A 23,762-nucleotide genomic window follows, 5' to 3' on the forward strand; every position below is an offset into this window, starting at 1 on the left:
TAATGGGTGTGGATGGTGTCTTATGGTAGCTGCAGTTTGCATTTCTTTCCCAAATATCTGAAGACATTGACCATTTTTGAAATGAATTTGTTTGCCGTTTCTTGGTCTTTTTTTGTGAAGCATCTGTTCAGATGTTTTGCTGATTTTGATTTATATTTATTTCGATTTATATTATTTTATAAATATATGTTTATATATGTTTATTTTATTTATTTATATTTATTATTTGTTTACTTATTTTGAGGCAGAGAGATAATGAATGCATGGGGCAGGGACAGAGAGAGGAAGAGAGAGAACCCCAAGTAGGCTCCGTGCTGTCCGCACAGAGTCTGACACAGGACCCGATCTCGCGAACCGGGACGTCGTGAGCTGAGCCGAAATCAAGAGTTAGACACCTAATTGACTGAGCCACCCAGGTGTCCCAATATTTTGCCCATTTTTAAGTTGGGGATATTCATTATCTTAATATTGAGTTGTAAGATCGCTTTATATATTTTGGGTATAAGTTTTTTGTTAGATATGTAATCCTCTGTGTCTCTCATTTTGTGGTCTTTTTGTTTCTTCGACAGTCTTTTTGAAGAGCCAATATATTTAATTTTGATAAAGTCTGTCTTGTCATTTTTTCCTTTATAGTTTTTTATTCTAATCCAAGAAATATGCTTAACTCAAGATTTTCTCTTATGTTATATAGTTTTCACTCTTGTATATAGGTCAGTGATTCATTTCAAGTAAACTTGTATATGTGGTGTAAGGTAAGGGTCAAATTTTTGTTTTTGTTATTTTCCACACGAATATCGATTTCTTCCAGAAGCATTTGTTAAAAAGATGTTTTTTCTCCAGTGAATCACTTTGGTAGCTCTGTTGAAAAATCACATGTCTGGATACGTCTATTTCTGGATTCTGTTGGGGCTCACTGAACTGCATGTCCATCATTATGTTAGTGCCATTGCACTATTTTCTTTTTGTTTCAGCTTTGCTGAGGTATAATTGAGAAATAAAATCATATATAAATTATGGAACGTTAATATCACTCATCATCAGGGACATACGAATAGAAGCTACAATGAGATGTGACCTCACACCTGTCAGCACGGCTGTTACCAAGTAGACAAGAGATAAGTGCTGCTGAGGATGTGGAGAAAAGTACCACCCAGCTTTGGTTGATAATCACTGCAGAGACTCTTGGGATGTCGTGGGGCTTCTCCAACTTCTTTAGTTTTCTGAATTGACTTGGCTTTTCGTGGCCATTGGCATTATCCTGACAGTGTGTGTCTCTATTTGGTCCTTGATTTTTTTTTTCATCTTGCGTTTCACGACCTTACTAACTTCACGGATTCATCCTAGTGGGTTTTTGGGAAGATTCCTTAGGACTTTCTAGCTGAGGGCTCGCATCCTCTGTGAATAAAGAGTGTTATTTTTTGCTTTCCAATCCCTTGGAAATCCCTTTCCAATCCCTTTCCAATTCCATATATGATATTTACATGTAATATACATTTTATGCAACTTACAAGTTTATATGTGTATGTCTTCCTGTCCAGGTACACACACACACACACACACACACACACACACTTTTGTGTCTTATTTTGCCGGCTAGAACCTCCAGGATAATGTTGCACAGAGACGGTGAGAAGGAAGGATTTAAATCTTTCACCATCAGGTATGGCGGCACCTGTAGGTTTCTCACAGGCGCCCTTTGTAAGGGTAACAAGATCCCATTAAATTCCTCGTTGCTGTGAGTGTTTATTCCGAATGAGCGTGGAAGTTCTTTTCAAATGTTTTATCTCTGGGATGACCGTGTTGAACTGCCTGGTGTGACCAGTGTCTAAAAGCTTTTGTTTCATGTATTTTGTCTGGTTTTCTACTTGTTTATGACTGGAAGTTTCTGTAGCAGTTAATCCTGCGTGAACAGAAGTGGCCTATTATTTTCCTACTGTAGGCAATGTTACCCGTAACAAGCCTCAGACAAAGGGAAAGTAAGAACTCAATGATTCATTGCTGTAAACTGCTGCCTTTGAAACGAAGAAGTCTTTTAATACAGAATTACCTAAAAGTCGTAATTTCTTAACGGATACCAGAAACGTCGAAGAAGTAGGATTGTGGTAACAAGAAAGAGCCAGTGTGCTAAAAATTGTGGACAGTTAAATTCTTTTCAGTTCTACTTTTTTCAGTTCTAGTATTTTTTGTTAGTATCTCGGGAGCACTGAGCAGTCGCCTGGTTTCTCTTATTCCTTTGGGTGGTAAAGAAAACATAATGTTCGATATAAATGAACATTTTCCTAGAGAAAAGCAGTTCCCTGATATAAGTGAACTTCACACCGGCCGCCCTCACCTGCATATGGCTTGCTGCCCTCTTCCCACCGAGACCACCTTGCCCCCCAGCCTGGCCGGACCAGCTCCCTGAGCGGGTCTCCTGGGCTGCCCCGCCCAGCCGGTCTCAGGCAGAAAGAGAACCCCTCACGATCCTCACCTCTCTCCAGATGCTGAGGATTTTTTTTGATAAAAAAAAATTTTAATACAATGAGACTTTTAAAAGTCTTGCTGTTTTCATTGCACTTAGGAACTCAAAAAGAAAGGCAGAATTCTCAACTCCCTCCGTCTCCTGCACACTCGATGTTCTGGAGTGAGTGCAGTGAGCGTGCGACAACTCTGTGGACACATAATCCGGTCCTTACTCTATGTTTCCTTGGAGCAGCTTTAGAGAATTCCAAAGAGGGGAGACTTCAGTTAGTAGTAATCAGGCCACAGCAGACCCACGAGTGACTTAGACACATTTGTAAAGTGAAGTCAGAGGTTTGCTGACAACTAGAAACTCGGGCAGCACACTTCCAGCTTGTTCTTAGTTTTCCTCATGGCGATTGCAATTTGAAAAAAAGATCGAGTCCATAAAATTGAAGCCTTTTTCGGAATTCTTAGTGCTTATCGTCTATTTAGTGCCAGGATCTTCTACTATTTTCGGTTTTCAGTTGAGATCTCTGCTGACATGGTAGCGTGAGATGAGCCAGACTTCATGGAATCACATATAGTCTGGAGAATCTTGGGAATCTGGAGGTGACCAGTGCGTCCTGGGATGGTTCTCCCATCCTCAGAAAACTCCCAGACCGTATAGATGCTATAGGCTTTGCCATTGTCATAAGTAAGACGGGTAAGCTTTGGATTTCTCATGTCTCCTCATCCCTGATATTGAAGCAACGTGATAAAGATATTTCCTAAAATGCACAGACATTGTAAGAGTTTTAGGAAAGCTCAATAATTTTTTATTTGTAATTTTTTAAAATTTTTTTCGCAGATTCTTTTTTCTTTTCTTTTCCCTTTCTTTCCTTTCCTTTTCTTTTCTTTTCTTTTTTTCCTGTAGCACTGCTTTCTCAGCAGGAGAGGAGTGCATAAAAACAGTGAAGGATGTGGTGGGCCTGTTGCTTTTGAGAGGGCCTCATGGGCGAAATCCAAATTGAGCTAATTCTTGAAAGAAGGGGGAATCAACTTTGGCGGCAAGAAACTGCAGGGACACTCATGTCTCAGGGGCTTTGCTCGGGCTGATCCCTCTGCCTAGAATGCTTTTCCCTCAGGTAGCTGCTTTTACAACTCCCTGCCCGCCCTGGGCCCACACTGACCACCTTAGTGCTGCACTTAGTGCTGCTCCCGCCCTTTCCCCATCGCTCTCCGATGCTTCCTAATCTGCTTTGCTTTGTTCCCACTTTGAGGCAGGACCACTTGGACCTTGGCGTATAATTTAGTTTTTTATCATGTTTATGGACTCCCTCCGGCCTTTAGAATTAAGCTTCATGAGGACAGGGATTGCCGTCTTTTTCCTTTGTTCTGAGGTGTGTTGCAGGCACCTACAAGAGTACCAGGCACGTAATGGGGATACTCAATAATTGTAGTTTGAAGGTATGAAGATTTTGAGTTAAGAGTTAGCAAATCCTACTTGGGGCTCTGGAAAGACCAGTCTTACTGGGGCGGGAAGGGAGTCCTGTGTGTTGTGTATTCCAGTGGGAAAAAGAGAGCAGAACCAAACTGTGAGGACTTCAATCCTAAGCAAAGGAATTTGTTTATTTTTTGATAGGAATGGAAGAGCTTTCTGAAGCCTTTATTTTAAGTAGCAGTGTATTAATTGAGTGGTATAAACGTAATATCCTAGGAACGTCTCGTTACATTTCCTTCATGCTTTTTCGAAGTGTTTTTAGTTTTAGCTTATAAAACTGGCTAAAGACATAGGGAAATTAACTCGCATGCGTGGGAGCCCCTAGGCTGAGCAGGCTTCATGGTCGGCTGGTTTCCATTTGCCTCCCCCATGACTTGGAGCCGGCTCCCGCCACCCACTGGGGTGGGTCACTGTGCAGCTGGATGTCTTGAAGCCGTGAGATGTAAGGCCTTCCCTTCAGACCGCGCCAACTGAGACGTTTATTCAGCGTCTGGCAGCATTAGGTGCTTTATAAATGCGTGGGGATGGAATCATTCAGAGTGCTTTGTTGTAAGAAGACAGCTGACTTTAGACAGTTAGTGCCACAGCTATTGCAGAATGCCAGAAGCGCCCGGGGGAAGCTGAAGGGAGCCGTGCCAGCTCCTGAGCCACGAGGGGCTTCGGGGTGCCGACCTGCCTCCCCCCACCCCCACTGTGGTCGAACATCGAGAAAACAAAACCCCTAATAGCCTACTGTTGACCAGAAGAAGCCTTACTAATCCTGTAAACAGTATATTAACACGTATTTTGTAAGTTAATGGATGTACGGTGGTCTTACTACAGGGTAAACTAGAGAACAGAAAATATTATACGATCATAAGAGAAAATACATTTACAGAACTACACTGTATTTATTAAAAAAAACACCCATGTCATCAGTGGACCTGTTCAGTTCGAACCCATGTTCAGTGATCAACTGTATATTGAAAAGATGGCTGGCCGTATTAATTTTCACAGGAACTAAGTATTTTCCATAATAGGAAGACAGATACACTCCATCTAGGAATATTAGAATGCCTGCAAAGCCCAGAAGGCAAAGTGATAGAGGCACAGGGAAGTCCTTCCAGAGAACACCAATTTCTGTCACTTCTGGTCATTGTGTCTCTTCTTCGGATGCATGATACCAATTTGTGACATCTTGGACTTCTGTCTTCTCCGGTAGAGTGAGCGCTGAAAGTAGAGAACTTACCCAAGGAAGATTTAGTAAAAGTGTATGTTATACTTCAAGGAAATGAGCGATCAATTTAAAAAGTAGGAATTGGTCAAAATACCTTCTCTGGACGTAGAGTAATAAAGCCACAGGCTAACCACAGAGTAAAGGAGGACATGATAAGCAGCCACAGAACTTAAATCAGCCGTCACATAGTAGAAGTTCCTTTACGTTCTAATTATGTGTGTGTTCATTCCTGAAATCCCACTTCATATCAAGGAAATAGCAAAAGTGATCGCAAAAATGAAAGTACGAATGTATGCAGAGTTTTAAAGATTTATAAGATAGTCAAAGTTAACTACTTCCCATGAAGGTAATCCCCATGAATCAAACACTTCAAATTGTCCCTAAAGCAAAAAACTAGTTGGTTTTTATAAAGACATCCTGGTGGAGCGTCTAATGCACGCTCAAGTTTGCGAAGCACCAAGCAAAACTAAAGGAGAAAACAAAGGGAACATTTATTTATAGAAATGAAATTCGATTTTTTATTCCATGAGCTGTTCTTCCTAAGACATTGAAAAGTTACTAAAATAATGTTGAGGTTGAAGATACTTTCTTTTTTTTCTCCTGTTGTTAAAAAATAAGTGTCTCTCTAAACAGTTATAAACAATCCCGCTCTCAAATTAGGTTTTGTTTTCTTGTTTATTTATCCTGCCAGAGTGCGAGCGCCTTGAGAACAGGGATCATGCCCGCCATATAACGATTCCATGGTACATATCTGTTGAATAAACAAATGTGAATCGAACCCCTACAGCTGCATAAAAATCTATATCTGCTCTTGTGAACATTGTTACTAATTCGATGCTCGTGAATTATTCAGAATCTTGCATCCACGGCAGTTCCTTACTTTTCCATGATCCCCAACACCTTTCATTTTAAAACAAGCTTTCCTGCTGAACTCTGTGCTCCGTGGTGGTGACAGTTCAGTCCTCGGTGCGTGTTGGAAGGGCACCGAGACATGGCAGTCGTGGGCTCTCAGGAGACAGTCTGAGCCCTGGGCTCTTCCCCTGCGATCGTGAGATGTTTTGCATGAGGAGGATGGGGTGATTTTCTGCTCCGTTACTTTGAAAATGTCTTTGTGGGGAAAGTTGTTTTTCAGAAGCGAATGATGTCCGCAGGATGTTCTTTCAGGTCAGACTTGTAAGGTGGCCAAAGGAGTCGGCCAGCTTGCCCGAAGCAGTGTCCCAGGTAACTGCGGGTGTGGGCTTCCAACGGTGGTCCATGCCCCAAGCCCCTGGTCTCTGTCCTTGAGGCACCACTCTTCCATAGGGGAGACATTCTAAGAGCTCTCTTCCACATGTGTGCATTTTCTTTGGGCAAGAGAGTTCAGCTACATGAATATTCCGCATTTAGAAAAGAGGAAGCAGCTTCCTTCTTCCAGCAGATTTCACTGTGCCCATTAATTTCTTCGGCTAAAATACTACGTTCCCTAAGTATAATAGATATGACATCCATTTAACAAAACTTGACTCCTGAGTCGGAGGGAGAGATAGGGGTACATTTGTGAATCCATGCGTATGGTGGGAACCTAGAAATCAGCTATGGGTAAAATTTTTTCTTTCAAATACTTTATATTGCCCCTAAAGCAAACACTAGTCGGTTTTTATAAATACATCTTGGTGGAGCGTCTTACGCACACTCAAGTTTGAGAAGTGCCAAGTACAACTAAAGGAGAAACCAAAGGGCACATCTGAACCAGCCTTCAGATCTTAGTGATGACTGGAGAGGGGAAGGATCCACATGCCACAGTCGGGAAGGCCATTCGGTCTGGAGAGTAAACCTGTTTGTACAATGGCTGCTTTTCATTATGTGCTTCCTAATCCATTGGGACGTTTGACCACACTTACTGAACGTCTTAGATAAAAATTAAAAACGTAGAAGCCTTCGTCCCTTTCGAATCCGTTAAGAAATTGGCGGTAATGATCAAATCGAATGGTCCCTCCCATCTCCAGGGGGCTTCAGGAGAGGTAAGGGGTTGGGAGTCGAAGAGTAGGTAGGCTACTGCTGTGATGGCATTTCCGCGTGCGTGGAGGGCAACGTAAGTTTTTTTCCTGTAACGTGCTTAGGGATCTTCTCGGGACAATCAGATGCAGTACTCAAATTGCTAGGGAACAATTAGAAGGAGTATGTCGTCAACAAGTGTGTATTAATGGAATACTTGCAAAACTGAGGGCTGCGTGTTGCCCATCTGCTCCCCCGTGGTGCCACACTTGGTCATTTCCGAACGGCCCCAGGTGAAGTCGTTGTGCAGCCAGCTTTGAAATCTGATTGCCTTTCCGTTCTGAAGCATCTGAGGGACAAGACGGACGTGGGTGCGCGTGGGTGCGCCTGCATGCACGTGGCTGTACGCGTGCGTGGGTGAGTTCCTGTGCGCCTCGGCGTGTGCGCACCTGCTTGCGCGTGCGTGGCTGTACGCATGCGTGTGTGCGTTTCTGTGCGTGCGTGCGTGTGCGTGCGTGTGGAGTACGGTCGCCAGGGCAGATACCGGATTCAGTGGCCAGTCTGGAGGCTGCCGGTTGCTGTGGGGTTTGGCACCGGACTTGGTATCTGTGGAAATAAGCAGCGAATTGGAGAAAGATGAGGAAAAAGCAAACGACGGGACTCAGCCGTTTACTTCGTAAGGATGTCGAAAGAGGAAGCGCGAACCCCGTTTGAACTCGGGGGGCGCGGTTTTGCCAGCGTCCGGATAAGTCCGGCCGTGCTTTTGAGTAACGGAGCACACGAGCTCTGGGGCGTGTTCGGTGTACGCTAATGTTGCTACTTAGACACGATCTGGTTGGTGAGGACATGAGTCGGCAGTAGCACTGAATTCCGGGTGGCCTCCCAGGGAGGGCTCCGGTCCAGTCCCTCTCGGCGAGGGCCACATGCGTGTGCTGTGGGTCGGAACCAGTGACCTCGAGCAGAGTCTTGGCCACTTTGTTCCTTGTACCCTGTTGGCCACGTAGGCATGTTCGGGTCACGTGGCCAGCCCCCCCCCCCCCCCCCCCCCCCCCGGGGAAAGCCCTTCCGAGCGTCTCACCTAGACCAGGCACCACCCATCCACGAGTCTCGCTTTGCAGTAACACTGCCGACAGGCTGGCCCAGGCAGGCCCCCAGCGCCCCCGGGACCCACGGTGCAGAGCAGCATCGTGGACCGGGATCTTCGAGCCTCGACCAGGGTGCCGTGCGGGGACGTGTCTTCTAGCAGGGAAGGAATGCTGTAATTAATCCGGCAGCACAGACGTTAAGGGTCACTTGCGATGTCCGAGCAGTTGTGGCACCTAGAAAGTTGTTTGCAGACGCTGCGGTTTCAGAGCCTCTAACAAGGCAGTCTCGAAAATGACCCGTGGTATTTCATTTTCCCTCCAACTCCGCACGTACCTCTAACTCGATCATGTGTAACCTTTACTTGACGGACGGTTGAGGCCAAATTCTTAGATTTTGTAATAGGAAGCATAGCCAGACGGCCTTCTAGTTTATTGAGCGTGAATGACATAGTCTGCATTTCAGAAGCTACTCAGAGTCTCTAATTGTGTTTTCCCTTCCTTTTCCCCCAGATGAATCGGCTCCTAAGGAAGTCAGCAGGGTAAGTAACGCGAATACAATTCCTGCTCCCACCGTGTGGGAAATGAATACTCTCGGACGTACGTGTCCGCAGTGCTCTCACATGTTCAAGCACTAGAAACAGGACGAGCACTGCCTGTCCTCTCCGAAGCATCGCTCATGAGCGGTTGGAAACTGGAGGCCCCAAACCATGCACGGCCAACAGCTGCGTCTCGTCTGGCCTGCACATGCTCATGGGGTTTTCTGAATGAGTTGCCAGCGTGAGGCACCGAGAGACTGCGTGGAAAGACTGGATTTCTGGCTTCTCTTGAGAAACCATAACAGAAGCCGACACCGACCGGCACAGCGTTTTCCCAGCCCAGGCGCGGAGGTCCCCTCCCCACGCTCCCCCGCAAGGTGGCTGTTACCTGCCCACCCCCTGCCTTTGAGTTCACGCACCTTCTCTCTGGGACAACAGGAGGCAGCCACTTGTGTGTTCAAGACGTGACCTTCCCCCGTACTTTTAGGAAACATTAAATGCGCCGTTTTCACGTCCAAGAGAAATGACTTAGGGGGAGCTTTAAGAGACCTAGCAAACTTAAGAGTTGATGGGGCACGAGTACCGAAAGCCCTGAGCATGCTGTGCTTGGACTGCAGAGTCATAACGAATTACGTAGAAACACATTTTAATTATACTGTATCCATAAAGATCTTAAACGTGGATTCAGTAGCGGAAATACTCAGTTTGAATTGCGTTGGACGCGACTTTAGGTGAGGCATCGCTATTATAAAACACAAGCTGAAGTGCTCTTCGTGGGCTCACCTGCACACAGTTATCTTCCTTTACTTTTGAAAATCTGAAGAAAGGAAGCTCAAAAATGACCAGGCCATCCCTGCAGGCTGGGCGCCATCCCCTCTGTCCACAGCAACCTCTACGGGGTTGGATCGGAGACTGCCACAGGTTAACAGAGCTCGCAAGTGGGAAGTTCCCCAGTCTGGGTGCTCCAAGGTGTAGCAGGGGCGGGAAGGGTCAGCCTGGAGCTTCTGTATCCCCCCGGAGGAGCGGCAAAGGCTAAAACGTGATGCTTGAGGACAAAGAGGGCGGCTGAGAAGCGAGCGCGGGCCGGGTCGTAAGCTGCTGGAGTGCCACTGTCTTGTCACATGTCTGAAGCAGCTCTGTGCACTTTGTGAGTGAATCAGGGCAGTCGGGAAGGAAGCTCCAGTTGGCTCACCAGTCGTCCTTTTTGGTTTTTGACTTAAACTATAAGGAATGCCTACCCTCAGTTTAGCGTTTACAATTCTGGAGAAATTTTAGATTTTGGTGGTGTTTTGAGGGAGGTGGGGAAAGGAATAGGGTTGTTGTAGCCGATCTGTGTGTTTTCCCGACATGCTGTTGTGCTGACAACGGTTAGAATTGTATTTCTGTCCTCGGCTTTTGTCAGGATGTTAACTCTGTTCCCTTGTTCTCCAGAACCCTCTTCCTTTGCCTCCAGTGTCCCCAGATACAGAGATTTCCTACCGCGGTGCTATAACCGATTTGGCGATCGCATCCCACTCCTTTAAATATAAACTAGGTTATATTTGGGTAGAACAGTTGTATAGGCGAAGAGTGGCCTTTTTTTTTTTTTTTTTTACTGAATACATTTCTGTGTATTTTAGTTACACAAAATATCGCTGCAGGACATCTCGGATTCAGATCATGACCGTGTCATGGCATCCTCAGTGCGCCTCTTTCTGGGCAAAGCATCTTTGAGTAGAGGGATTGTGTCCTCTCTTTTCTGGTGAAACATACTTTTAAAACAGTTTCTCAGAATGCTTCCTTAGAGTCTGGCTGACGCTCTCTAGACCAAGGGTACATTATCAGTACGTTTTTAGAAGGTGGCAGCTGTGACTTGACGTTACAGACCCATTGTGGCAGGACACCAAGACCGTGAGGTGGGACAGGGAACTCCTTGGAAACAGTGCATCTGTAATACGGTTTTAAGGGAGAATTCCCTTTGTAAAGAAACTTGTAGACAGAGTGGTCGGGGGAGTTTATTTGAGAAGTTGACACTTGAGCAGAGACCAGAGGGAATAAGAAAACCGTCCAGAAGGAGGAGACGAAGGGCAGAAGGGCAGCGAGGGCTGGGGCTGGAGTAGAAGGGGGGTTCAGGCCTGGGAACTCACTGCACAGGCTGTGGGTGGAATTCTGAGAACGATTGGAAACCACTGGGTCACGGTCTAACTTTAAAAACAAATTTGTTTATGTTTATTTTTGAGAGAGAGCGTGCGCGCACCCGAGCAGGAGAGGGGCAGCGAGAGAGGGAGACGCAGAATCCAAAGCAGGCTCCAGGCTCTGAGCTGTCCTCACAGAGCCCTACAAGGGGCTCGAACTCACGGTCCACAAGATCATGACCTAAGCCAAAGTTGGGTGCCTAACCGACTAAGCCACCCAGGTGTCTTTGGGTCACAGTCTAACTTAAACATTAGGCGAGTCCCCGTAGCTGCTGCGCTGAGAGTATACACAGTGGGGAGAGCGTGAGCACAGAGGGCCTGAGGGTAGTTTAGGGGGTGCAGGCAGGGGGTGGTGATGGCTGGCGTGCGGGCTTTAACCGTGGGGTGTGAGCATTCGTCAGGCGTACTAGGAAGCAAGAGCTCACAGAGTTTGCTCACGGCTTATCTGTGGTAAGAAGACAGGGCTCAGGAATGACTCCTGGCTCATTTGGTGTCAGCACCTGCTAGAAAGAAGTTTTTCTTTACAAGTAACTTGGGGCGGTGGGGGGGAACAGCAGGACGAGTGTCGGGGAGTGAGGCTGGTGAGACTGGACTTCTCAGACAGACATCACAGAGATGGTTAGAAAGAAGGTGCTTCTGTTGAGCCAGGAGGAAAGGTCATGGCTAGAGACGTAGAGGTGCCTAGGGGACGGTGTCTCATGGGCAGTGCCAGGGGACAAAACGACATCACTGAGGCAGTTTGTCTTTGGAGGAAAAGGGTCTGAGCACTAAACTCTGGACACTCCAGTTGTTTCGTGGAGGAGACATGGAAAGGTTCGCAAAGGAGATTAAGAAGGAAAAGTCAGTAAAGTGAAGAGAAGCAAGAAAACTTCTTTGTCACGGGGCACCTGGGGGGCTCAGTCGGTTGAGTGTCCGACTTTGGCTCAGGTCATGATCTCGTGGTCCGTGAGTTTGAGCCCCGCGTCGGGCTCTGTGCGGACAGCTCGGAGCCTGGAGCCTGCTTTGGATTCTGTGTTTCCCTCTCTCTCTCTCTGCTCCTCCCCTACTCACTCTCTTGCTCTCAAAAATAAATAAACACTAAAGAAAATTAAAAAAAAAAAAAGAAAAGTTCTTTGTCACAGATTAAAAATAAATAAATTTAACTCTAAGCCTGTACATTTATTTAAGCTGCATTTTATCTGGTTTTGAACCATCCCAGCATTTTGAGGAAAGTCTTACCTCTGCTACCTAACATTCTCTATTTCTCTGTTTTGAAGCTACAAATTTGAGTCATTTTTCCAAGGTGTTTTCCTACGCCCCCTTTTCAGTTTATTAAGTAAAGGGGGCAGTGCCACGCGTGGAGATTTCACCCATAAGAGGGATGGGAGATGCTGTGTCAGACGCCTTTGCTAAAGTCAGCATAATCCTGAGCAGTCGGCTGTACTCTTCTGGTCTCACACCGTCACTCACTCGCCGCATAGAGACTGATCCCCATTCCTCTGGGCCCATCAGGGAGGAAACTAGGTGGAACTTCTCCCATCGCATTGTTTCCATCAGCGTGGGGAGGAGTCGGTAAACACAAGTGCCGAACACGTGCACTGGGTCCCATGGTAATGGATGCGGTAGAGACAGAACCAGGGTGCAAGGTGTCGGGCTGCATGCGGGCACGTGCAGCCAGGCGTGGCTCACGAGGGCAGTGACTGAGGACGGACAGAAGAGACATGAGGCCGTGAACTTTGCTGGGGGTGGGGGGGTGCGGGTAGGGGGCAGGTAGAGCCTTCCAGGCAGTGGCACAGCAGGTGCAGAGGCCTGAGACGGGAGGCTGCCTGCAGCATGCAGGGCAGGGAGGCCATCAGGAGGAGGAGGCTAGGGCCAAGTGCAGGAAAGCCCAGGTCACAGAGGCTGAGCAGGCCAACATCTGGAGGGATGTGCTGTCAGCCACATCTGTCACTCGTTTGCATCTAATCAGCACGATCAGTCTTTTCTTGTGTTATTACTGTTGGTGCTATGTTGACGTGGTTCCAGCTTATAAGTCAAAACAATCATGACAAGGAAAGGGAGAGAAAATACCAGGGTAAGAAGTGTATTTGGATGCAGAGTTGCTAGGACATAACCAGATTCTAGCTGGGTCTAGAATTCTTGGATATCATCTCAGTCTCTCAAAATGCTGTAGATCTGTTCCGCTACGTCTTGATTTTTTTTTTCCCCTTGTAAATGTTGCTGTTTTCTTTTCTGAATATTTAGCAAACTGTCATTTGCTGTTAGAATTCATTACTTGTCCCAGGTCGTATGTAAATGTTTTAGCTTTTGTTAATTGAGCCTGGCACGCGATGAGCTTTCTGAATCCATTTTGTTAAGTCCTGCTTTCGTTCGGCGTGTTTTGTGCATGTCTTTCTTGGCCCATTGGGGCTGTCCTCTTCATTTTGTTCTCTTCCAGATCACCAGATGTCCGGTCTTTCTCTTCTCCCGTTCTCCTCACGTATCTTAGAAGAGCCACTCAGATTTTCTCTCTGCGTCATCGACATGGACTTTGGCAGCATAATTCTGTACTGGTGCTGATTCTGCCTAAACGCACAATGGCTCTTTTTAATGAAAGTTCCTTCTGTATTTTGGTTCTTTCTCTTCGTTTCAGTGTGCCTTTTGACATCATCGACAAATTCTTACTACCTCGTTAATTTTTTGAAAGCAGCTGCTTTCCCAAACTTCATCTTGCAATCATTCTCCCTCTCACGACACCCAAAATCAGCTTTGTCCTGGGCGTCCTCCTGTAATACCGACCGACACCTTGCGTATTTTTGGTGGTTTTCCTTTCTCTGTGATATTGTTATTTATGTTAAGAGGCTACGTTGTCGGCTTCTATTTTTTATGTTTGTGTATCCTCGAACGATGCTAGGTTTGGTGTTCAGAGGCAGAAGTAGTTCCTCGTCTCTGCGTACTGTAAGTGTGAGTGTTGTCCGAGTTCTCCTATCGGATACTGTGACGGAATCCCAGCGAGTGACGTTCAACGACACCAGTTCAGTGGGGGGTGACCCAGGAGAACAGTGATCGAACAGAGTTGTGGACATCCCCACAGGAGAAGCTGATCTGTCACTTGTCTGTAGGTTCAGGGAAACAAACCGCTTGTACTGGAAGCAAGATTTCTTTGCAATGTTGTCGTTTTGACCTGGCCTGGGAAACAGTACGGCTACATCCGGTCTGTTGAGTGATTTTGTAACACTGAAGGAACGCTCAATTCCGTTAGTGAATCCTGGTTCCCTTGGATTTCTGCTCAGTGTATTTCTAAACACGGGGCCCTGCGGCGTAAGCAGGGGGAGCTCACAGCAGTTGGCGTCCTGGGTCATCAATTTCCCCAGAGCATTTGCCACTGACTTCATGCAACGGTGCTGTTGTCGGGACGGGCAATTTTGAGTCAGCCCTTGGTGCCTGTTTTCAGTTTGGTGTCACTAGTTTAATGTCACCTTGAAGTTGGTGGCAGCTGCCCCGTTTCTCTGTTTTTGTCTTCAGTTCTTGACCAAGTGAGAGGGGAGAGATTATAATGGAATCGCAACTTGTAACTCATCGCTTTTCCTGGGATAGTCAGTCTCTTGCTCGTGTTTGTAAAATATCTATTACTGTATTTATTAAGAATTTCTGCGTGACGTGCCTCATACCCACAATCATGCGTTCTGCAGCTTAATTTTGCATCGTGTGATAATCCGCTTCAGTCTAAGAAGCGGTATGATCAGGAGGGGAGGAAAGGTTTCCAGTCCGGGCAAAAAGGTAAACGGTTTTTTCCTCTCAGAGGAGTTTAAGAGGAGAAAGGGTTTGCTGATGACGGACAGTGAGTTCCAGGGCTCAGCGGAAGGGTTCTTGTCAGCAGAGAGGGAGGAGGGGAGGTGGGTTGGGTCGGTAGGTGTGTGCAGTAGGACCAGCATCCGGGTGATGGTGGGTCCGAGCTTTCTAAGATGTGATGGAATCTCTAGAAAACAGTAGCCTGCAAACATTTGCAGACTTCTCTCTCCCTCTCCCTCCCTCCCTCCCTCTCTCTCTCTTCTCCACCCCTTGCTTTGGTTTGGTTTTTCTGTTTGTTCGTTTCACTGTCAGAGATTTATTTCAACCTTCTCTTTATAGAATTTAGTTTTATTGGATTGAAGTCCTACTGCTTTGTGATAGTCAAAAGTCGAGGTGGTAAAGAGGTACGTCTGAATACCGACAGATGCTAACAGCGGTGTGGGGACCTCACCCAGCCTAACAGGAAGTTGGGTAACTCAAGACAGATTATTTTACTTCTAAATGCGTTCACTCCTAACTCAGTTGTAAGAGCAGTGCTCAGTTTCTCGCGGAAGGCAAAGAGTTTATATAAAATTGAGCATCTGTCTTGAGGCATGTGTTGGTAATTTCACACAAGGAGTTTTCTCCCTGCTGTTCGGTTCTTTTGTTTTCATTTGTACTATCTGTGTGCTTCCTTCTTTACAACTTAAAATTGTTTTTGCTCGACATTTTGCATCAAGATTGTTGGACCTTGAGGGGCTGGAGGGTAGTATTTCCTTAATCGACCGCTCTTGAGATGCTGCATAAAATCCAGGACGGATGATTGAGACGCATCTTCTACCAAAAAGTAAGCGTGAAGAAGATTCGGATAACCGCCTACATCGTGTGACTGGAAGTAAAAGCTTGACCAGCAGCCGACTTGATGTCGTCATACCTGTGCTCCTTGACTAACCAGTCACTGAGTGAGAATTCGGGATCTCCAGAGTTATTGTCCGAATCCGTTTCAGGGCGAGCATGCCATTACACCGTGTGACATGAATGAATGCCCTGGAAATTAAAAGCATGTGAGCCTTGTGAAATCGTTAAAGGACTGACCAGATCATTATGATATAGGTGTGGAATTTTCTGAGGGCACACTGCAGCGGTGTTAGGAAAAGCACTGTGGATACTTGGCTGTGAATGTCTCCATTTCCTCTTGGCTGTGTCGTTTGTTTCCATTAAGTATGAGCTGCTTTTGCTAAGTGCGGGTGCTCTTTGCTTTCCTTTGGTAAGCTTGATGAGACTTCTTTTGTGTGGCAGGTGTTCAGGATTTTTCCTCCCCTCTGAATCATGAACGCTAACCTTGTCTCCATCATTCTCAAATTATAGCTGACTCTATATTTATGAGAAGACTCAGGCTATTTGATATAAGCCTCTTTTGTTTGTTGGTTTGTGTGTCACAGTGTCTCTTATTTCTGCATTTGAGGTCGAGTATCATGCACTAACTTTCTTTGCAGAGGCTCTTCTAACAGCTGTGCTTTGGATCCTGTGCCCATCCATCCACCTTACCCAGTGCTGCTTCAGTCTACTGAAAATCACTTACACTTGCATTTTTGAAAAAACCAGAACTACGCCTCTGAAATAAAATTAAGATCACCTTAATGCCGTCAGCGATGGCTGTTAACGAAGATTTCCTTCTGGTCTTTTCTTCACGTGCACATATTTATGCAGTAGTAGTTACAGGGCACATACAGTTGTGATTTTTGGTGTTTTTAGTTTGCATTATGCTGTAAGTAGGTCCTTATGTTACGCAGTCTCATATTATATTTAGTGACTGAAACGATCCCCTTGAATTTCTCTGTGGTATTAGCTTACTTTCTCACAGTTGGATCGTTGGATCTTTAGATTGTTTCTAATTTTTCATAGACTTACTATCTTTATGTGTATGGCAGTTTTATTTACTTATTCATTTTTGAGAGAGAGTGAGTCCCACGAGGGGAAGAGAGAGAGAGAGGGAAAGAAAGTGTGGAGCCCAAAGCGGGGCTTGAGGTTACTCGAAGCAGGGCTTGAGCCTGATGGGGGACTCGAACTCATGAACTGTGAGATCCTGACCTGAGCTGAAGTTGGATGCTTAACTGACTGAGCCACCCAGACGCCCTGGAAATTTTATTCTTGTGAAATACTTCCGAAGGAAAAATGCCAGGATCTGAGGTTAGTAGGTTAACGGACATATTTTATGGCATTTAATGCTCATTTAATACACATTTATCAACTTTTCCAGTTTGTGCTTTCATTTTAGCCAAATTAACAGTTATACATCATCTTGTGTATAAATGGCAGTGACATTGTTTTAATATTTTTACTTAGAGCAAATAAGCATCTTTCCATAGTTAAATAGCTGGTCTTCTTTTCGTGTGAACTGCGTCTCTGTGCCTTTTGTTGTGATACATTGAAAAGAGCTTGTCTGATCCTAGTGTAAATGTAAATCACACTTAGGTTTGAATTCCTAGATTTGAATCGCTACTTTGGCCACTGTTTATCTGGGTGATCTTTTAAAAAAGTAATATTTCAAAGCCTCAAATGTAAACTGGGGATAAAGTCAACCAAATTTAAGGGATGCAGCCAAAATAGGATGGAAATTTGTATTCCTATGTTCATTTATTAGAACACCAAAAATAAACTTTTAAAAAGCAGAAGAGGGGGAAATTAATAAGAGAAGAAATCATTGGTCCTTGATTTAAAATATAGATGTGATTAATAATGCAAAACATATTTTCTTAATCAGCAAAATAGACAATATTTGGCTATGTATTCAAGAAACATAATCCTTAATTCAGGAATCAGAAAGGGAGTATAACTGTAAACAAGGAGACCGACCATTCATAATTTAAGAGCGAATACTATATACGCATACATTGGAAAATTTGGATGTCATGGTCAGTTAGAGGAAATTGTTAAGTCATCAAAACTGAAGAAGCGTTTAGGAACCTAAATATACTATTAGCTGATGAAAAATCTGAAAAGTTAGTAAAAACCACCTAAAATGGCCTGATGGCCGAAAGTTTTACTGGATAGTTCCACCAAACATTAAAGAGAAGAAAACTCCTACCTGATATAAGGTATGTATTTCAAACGTTATGGTAGGAACTCGTTCAAGGAGGAAAGTTTATTCCTGACACAAAAGTTAGAGCATGATACAGAACAGAAAAAGCTACCGACCGCTTTTACTGGTGCAGACCTAAGGGTAGAAATGCAAAGTAAGTGAATTCAGCAGCACTTTAGAAGAATAATTTTTCATTGCCAAGGGTGATGGTGAGGAGGTCGGCGCAGTGATCCTGCAAGAGAGGAGGAGGGTTTGGAGCAGGATAGCGATGAGGGGGGTGGGGAGCGGCGCCTGGGGTGGTCGGTGCAGGTCTAGATGCACCTGGAAGGTAGAGCTGGCTGCCCCGGATGCGTGGCGTAGAACAGGAGGGGAAACGCTGGCCCGGGGGGTCTGTCTGACCCTGGGAGGGTGGGTTGCCATACATGGGGCAGGGGTGGGGGGGGGGGGCGTAGTGGTGTGTGTGCAGGAAGTCGAGGGGTGGGGGAGGTCATCAGGTGCCCAGGGTTGGCGTGCCGCTTGAGAGAGCTGAGAGGGTTCTGGACGGGGCAGGTGAGGAGGTGGCCGGGCGTAACACGAGTGAGTGGGGCCTGCCGGCCCGGGGACGGGGTGTGACGGTGTGGGGCTGGAGGGGATGGTTGAGGGCGCCCGCGTGGCTCGAGTAGAGAAGGGGACGCGCAGAGCAGCCCGGCGACAGGACGTTCACACGGGTGGCACAGGAGGTAGCGGAGCGGCGTCCGCGTGGGCGTGCGGCAGGGGTGCGGGCGTTCACGGTGCGCACCGAGCAGCAGGCTGCCGTCACGCACGCCTGCTCCCGGGGGTCGTGTATGACCCTTGGGGTCTGGACACGTGGAGGTCCCTGGTGATGTCACAGCATTTCATTGGAGCGGCGGGAGCCCACACGAGAGAGGACAGAAGTCTTAGGCGGCGGGTGCGTGGGGCTTCGCCTCCAAAGGAGGGGGGATCGCGGGCGCCAGCTGCGTGGGAGTGGAGGGGACCCCAGCTTTGCTGCCTGCGAGATGGCGCGCGTGTCACTTTCTCAGTCCCGCCCGTGCGGCTGCAGCCCCGGTGCCTGGACGTGTCTACACCCGAGTCTAGCGAACACCGCCAGCACGCAGTGTCTCGTCCCGTGAGGGGGTCCTTATTAGGGTCCACGCCCTGGGCGCACCGCACGCTACACAGATCAGCGTCGCTCACTGTGGCTGGCTCACATCCCGAGGCCTGGTTTCTGTGGTGCAAGTGTTTTACTTCTGTCGTAGGTGCTGTCGTTGCCTTTTTTTAAGTGTTTGTTTATATTCAGAGTGAGAGAGGATCCCACGCGGGCTCTGAGCTGGCAGCACAGCGCCCCCTCGGGGCTCGGTCTCAGGAGCCGTGAGATCGTGATCTGAGCGTCACCGTCTGACCCCCCCCCCCCCAGCCCCCCAAGCTGATGTTCGCTTATCTGTTTTCCCCAGCGAGGATTTAAATTTCATGGGAGTTGGGGCGTTATCTGAATACGTGGTTGAAAAAGATCTGATCACCTGCGATGTTCAGAAATGTATCTGTTGAGTTAAGCACTTAGGTTTGCTTAACTTTATCATTCAGCTGCTCTGATAACTTAATCCTTTCGTACTAGCCTTCTTACACCTTCCAGAAATGCTTGCCCTCAGTGTCCCTCAGTGATTTAAAACTGTTGTATCTCACGGACTCCCTTTTCCTAAATTATTGTTAAGAAAGGCCCTTTCCTCTCATGGACCTTTTTTCGCCCTAAATTAAATTAGTTAATATTATAGACAACCCTTTGAAAACTTACAATAATGTCCTTTAGGATTGTTAAGTTTCCATTATTTCTCTTTCCTTACATTGAGCCGACATGGTTTTCGGAATCCCAGCCTGCTTGTTTCTACCACTTTTAACGGGAACTCACGGCGTAAGGTCTTTCCTGCTCAGTCCCGACCCTGTACTCTGCTCTTTGCTCTCCTGTGGCCTCCAGGGTCTCTGTAAGATGCTGTCTGTGTACTTGCTTCTCCTGCGCCATGGGGGACCCGCCTTGCTGTGGAACACCCCGAAACACCTCTGCGTGGCTTTTCCTCTGTGCTCATGGCAAAGCAGGACGAGTAAAGGCAGCTGCGTTTGCTTTTGCTTTTTCCACATAGTATTAGGATAAGCTCAGGATGAGTGTACTAATCCCTTGGTTGATGTTTAGGATTCGAAAACTTTTTTTAAGTGTATTTATTTCGACAGGGATGGCGCAAGTAGGGGAGGGGCAGAGAGAGAGGGAGAGACAGAGAATCCCAAGCAGGCTTCTCGCTGTCAGTGGAGAGCCTGACGCGGGGCTCGAGCCCACAAAGCCATGAGATCGTGACCCGAGCTGAAATCAAGAGTCAGACGCTTAACCAACTGAGCCACCCAGGTGCCTCTGCTTGGATTTTAAAACTTTTTTTCTAAAAGTGTCAGTGGCACCCTCTTTGCTACTCCCCCCCATTCACTTTGCCTTTGAGGCTCACAGCCATCTGTAACTTCCCATGTGAGAGCTCATTCTTGGTTAGAACTTTTCTGCCAGTGGTGTTTGTGTGACCTGATGACCTATTTATAATTTATTTTAGCCTAAAATACCTAAATCACATTGATAACCCACTTGATATATAGCACCGTAAAGGGTTTCGCAGTTTCTTTGTAAAGTTAAACATACATTTACTTTTCGACCCACGAATTTCACTCTTACAGATTTGCCTAAGATAATCGAAAACCTGTGTCCACAGGAAGACTTCTGGGTTCTTCTGGGTTCACAGGAAGATGTTCACAGCAGCTTTATTCATAATATCCCAGAGCCAGAAAACGCAAACATCCCACACGACCCACAGTGGTAGAACAGAGAAACACATTGTTTTTGTTCACGCAACAGCATGCGGCGAGGCGTGGAAGGGACAGACCCCTGGGACACGACAGTGGACGGCATCTCAGCGATCTTGCAGCAGGCTGATAGACTCGAGTTCAAAACGGAACACGTTGCATGAGTCCGTTTAGATAACATTCTAATGGGCAAGGCTAATCTGTAGCGGACAAAAGTCACAAATAGTGGTAGCCTTGGGGGCAAAGACTGATTCAGAAGGACCGTGGAGATTTTACGAAGAGATTAAATGTTCCGTGTCCTTTGTCGTCGTTGCTCTTACTATTTTTACCGAGATGTTTATTATTTTCTGAAGGACTCTTTTGCTTAAAAATTATTTTATTTTTATTTTTGACGAATAAGAATGGTATATACTTCAGCGCACGTGTACATCGTAGAATACACGATGGCTTGATCCACGTGTGCCTACGAAGCGGTCGCTGCAGTCAAGTCAAGGGACGCACCCGTGCCCGCCAGGGCTGGGGTGTGTGTGGCGACAGCACCGAAAGGCTCCTTCCAGCGGCTTTCCGTTTGGACTACAGCAGTTTTGGTTCCAGACCCGTCCTCTACATCAGATTCCAGAACTTTCTCATCTTATACCTGAAAGTTTGTAACCTTTTTTATTCAGTGTGCGTAGTTAGTATTTCACGTTCATTTGTGTAGAAGTTGTCACAAATGGGCAGAGACGTCCTAGAGTTGGCTGGCTTGTCCCCTACCTGCTGAAGGCCACGCTGCGTCCAAGTCCTTTGCTTTCTGAAACTCCCACAGGGTGCGGGTTGTGTCCGTCTTCTGTGGACACGCAGGGAGGCTGCTGAGTAAACGAGCAGCGGGGGGATCGGTGCTTCCCTGGGCTGTTCCTGGTCTCTTCTTTTCTTTGCGTTTTAACTTCCTTTTGTGGATAGACACTTGCTCTACGTAAAAGAAGAGAGAATTGCGTATTGACCGCCGCATACCTGCCACCCAGCTTCAGTGATGGCCGCGTGGCTGTTCTTTCATCTGCACATCCCCTCCCCTTTTTGATTGCTGGTGTAGTTTAAAGCAAATCTCTGTCATCGTGTAATTTCAGCCCTAAAGGCTTCTGTATAGGTTTCTACTGGGAGATGACATTTTTTTTTTTTACACAAAAACCTCAACTACATGCCATGTTGATGCCTGACAGGCCCACGTAGCAACAATACCTTCATCCTCGGGCCATGTTCAGTTTCCCTCAACTGTCTGAAAAGATTCTTTTTAAGTCGTTTTGTTCAAATCAGGGTCCTTAAGTGGTTGCATGTGGCACTGGATTGGTATGTGTCTGTGTCTGTTTTACTCTTTTAAGTTCCTCTGTCTCTTTTTTTAAATGATCGTCTTTTTCATTTTAATTCCGGTGTAATTGACACACAGTGCTACATTAGTTTCAGGTGTAGGCTATGGTGACTCAACAGTTCTACCTGTTACCCGGTGCTCCTCACAATACGTGCACTCTTTAGTCCCTTGCACCTCTTTTCCCCACCCCCACCCACCTCTCTCCTGATAACCATTGATTTGTTCTCTGTACGTAAGAGTCTGGTTTTTGTTCCTTCTTCTCATTCTTTGTTTCCTAAATCCCACGTCTAAGTGAAATCATCTGGTATTTGTCTTTCTCCGACCCTTGGCATCATACCGTCTAGATCCATCCGTGTTGTTGCAGATGGCAGGATCTCATCCTTTTTTATGGCTGCGTAATCTCCCATTTTGTGTATACACCACACCTTCTTTGTCCGTTCATGTTTTCACGGGCACTCGGGCTGCTTCCGTGCTTTGCCTGTCGTCAGTAATGCTGCTATGAACATAAGGGTGCGTACAGCTTTTCAAATTAGTGTTTTCGTAATCTTTGGGTAAAAAACTCAGAAGTAGAATGACGGGGTCATATGGTAATTCTATTTTTAGTTTCTTGTGGAGCCTCTGGACTGTTTTCCACAGTGGCTGCACCAGTGTGCATTCCCACCAGAAAGTTTGTAACCTTTGACCGTCTTCTCCCCCATTTCCCCCACACCCCAGCCCCGGACACCTGCCAATCTGATCTATACTCCTGTGAGGTTGGCCTTTTAGCTTCCACATGTAAGTGAGATAATATAGCGTTTGTCTTTCTGTGTCTGGTTTATTTTAATTAGCAGAATGCCCTCTAGTTTCATCTGTGTTACCACAAATTAGCAGGATTTCCTCCTTTTTTAGGACTGAACTTCTGTTTCGTGTTTATTTTTGAGAGAGAGAGAGACACAGAGCATGGGCAGGGGGGAGGGGCAGAGAGACAGGGAAACACAGGTTCTGAAGCAGCTCCAGGCTCCGAGCTGTCAGCACAGAGCCCGACACGGGGCTCAAAGTCACGAGCCGTGAGATCATGACCTGAGCCGAAGTCGGACATGTAACTGTGACTGAGCCACCCAGGCACCCCACGGACTGAATAATATTCTGATATTATATCTCCTCTAGTTTGTATACATACATGGTGTGTGTGTGGCGTTTTCTTGATTCATTCATCTACTGACAGACCACTTGGCTCTTGTGAGTCATCTTTGCTGTGTCGATAGGGCTTTGATATTGGAGAGTTGACAGGACATTAATATGCAAGAGTAGCCATAAGAGGACATTTTGCTCTTATGAGGCAATCGTGTCACTAGGAATCAAAGGAAGCGGGGTGTACTCACCCATCCTCCAGGTTAAAGATTAGAATTTGAAGTCTAACGACGAAATTCAAACCCTAGGGCACAGATCATCACAGACCGCGCGTGTTGAAAAGTATTTTAAAGGCAGTGCGCTTTAACCTCCTTGTTTCGCAAATGGGAAGACGAAAGCTCGGAGGCACGGCGGAAGGAAACCCCGCGATAAGCTGCCCGTGTTGTGCATCGCCTCCTTGTTCCCACGGGTGGCACCCCGTCCGGCCCAGAAGAGGTGGGGAACAGCTGTTCGTTCCTCTCCGCCCCACACCCAGGCCTCGGGAACGGCTGTGCTCTCCGAGGTGTGTGGTCAGAGCAAGGGGTCTGCCCGTGTATCGTGTTTATCGGGACCCCTGGCGGGTGACTAAGAACCCAGCTTGAGACCAGCTACAGTTCCCCTGCCCAGAAGAGAGAGAAAGTGTTCAAAGAACGAATTGGTTCGCGAACACCGTGTGTCTAGCGTGAGGTTTTTAGGCAGGAGGGTCTCTGTGTGTCCGGATCTA

General features: G+C 46.6%; 1 protein-coding gene across 7 annotated transcripts in view; it reads left to right on the forward strand.

The window, feature by feature from the left end:
• Positions 1–23,762, forward strand: part of PDE10A (phosphodiesterase 10A) — a 608,599-nt gene that overhangs the window by 479,475 nt on the left and 105,362 nt on the right. For all 7 annotated transcript variants that reach the window (XM_053222003.1, XM_053222001.1, XM_053222000.1 and 4 more), the window contains one exon: positions 8,708–8,736. In XM_053222003.1, coding sequence (XP_053077978.1) covers positions 8,708–8,736 — 29 coding nt within the window. The remainder of the gene's footprint in view (positions 1–8,707; positions 8,737–23,762) is intronic.

This window comes from Acinonyx jubatus, chromosome B2 (assembly GCF_027475565.1).
Source record: "Acinonyx jubatus isolate Ajub_Pintada_27869175 chromosome B2, VMU_Ajub_asm_v1.0, whole genome shotgun sequence".
NCBI lineage: Eukaryota > Metazoa > Chordata > Mammalia > Carnivora > Felidae > Acinonyx > Acinonyx jubatus.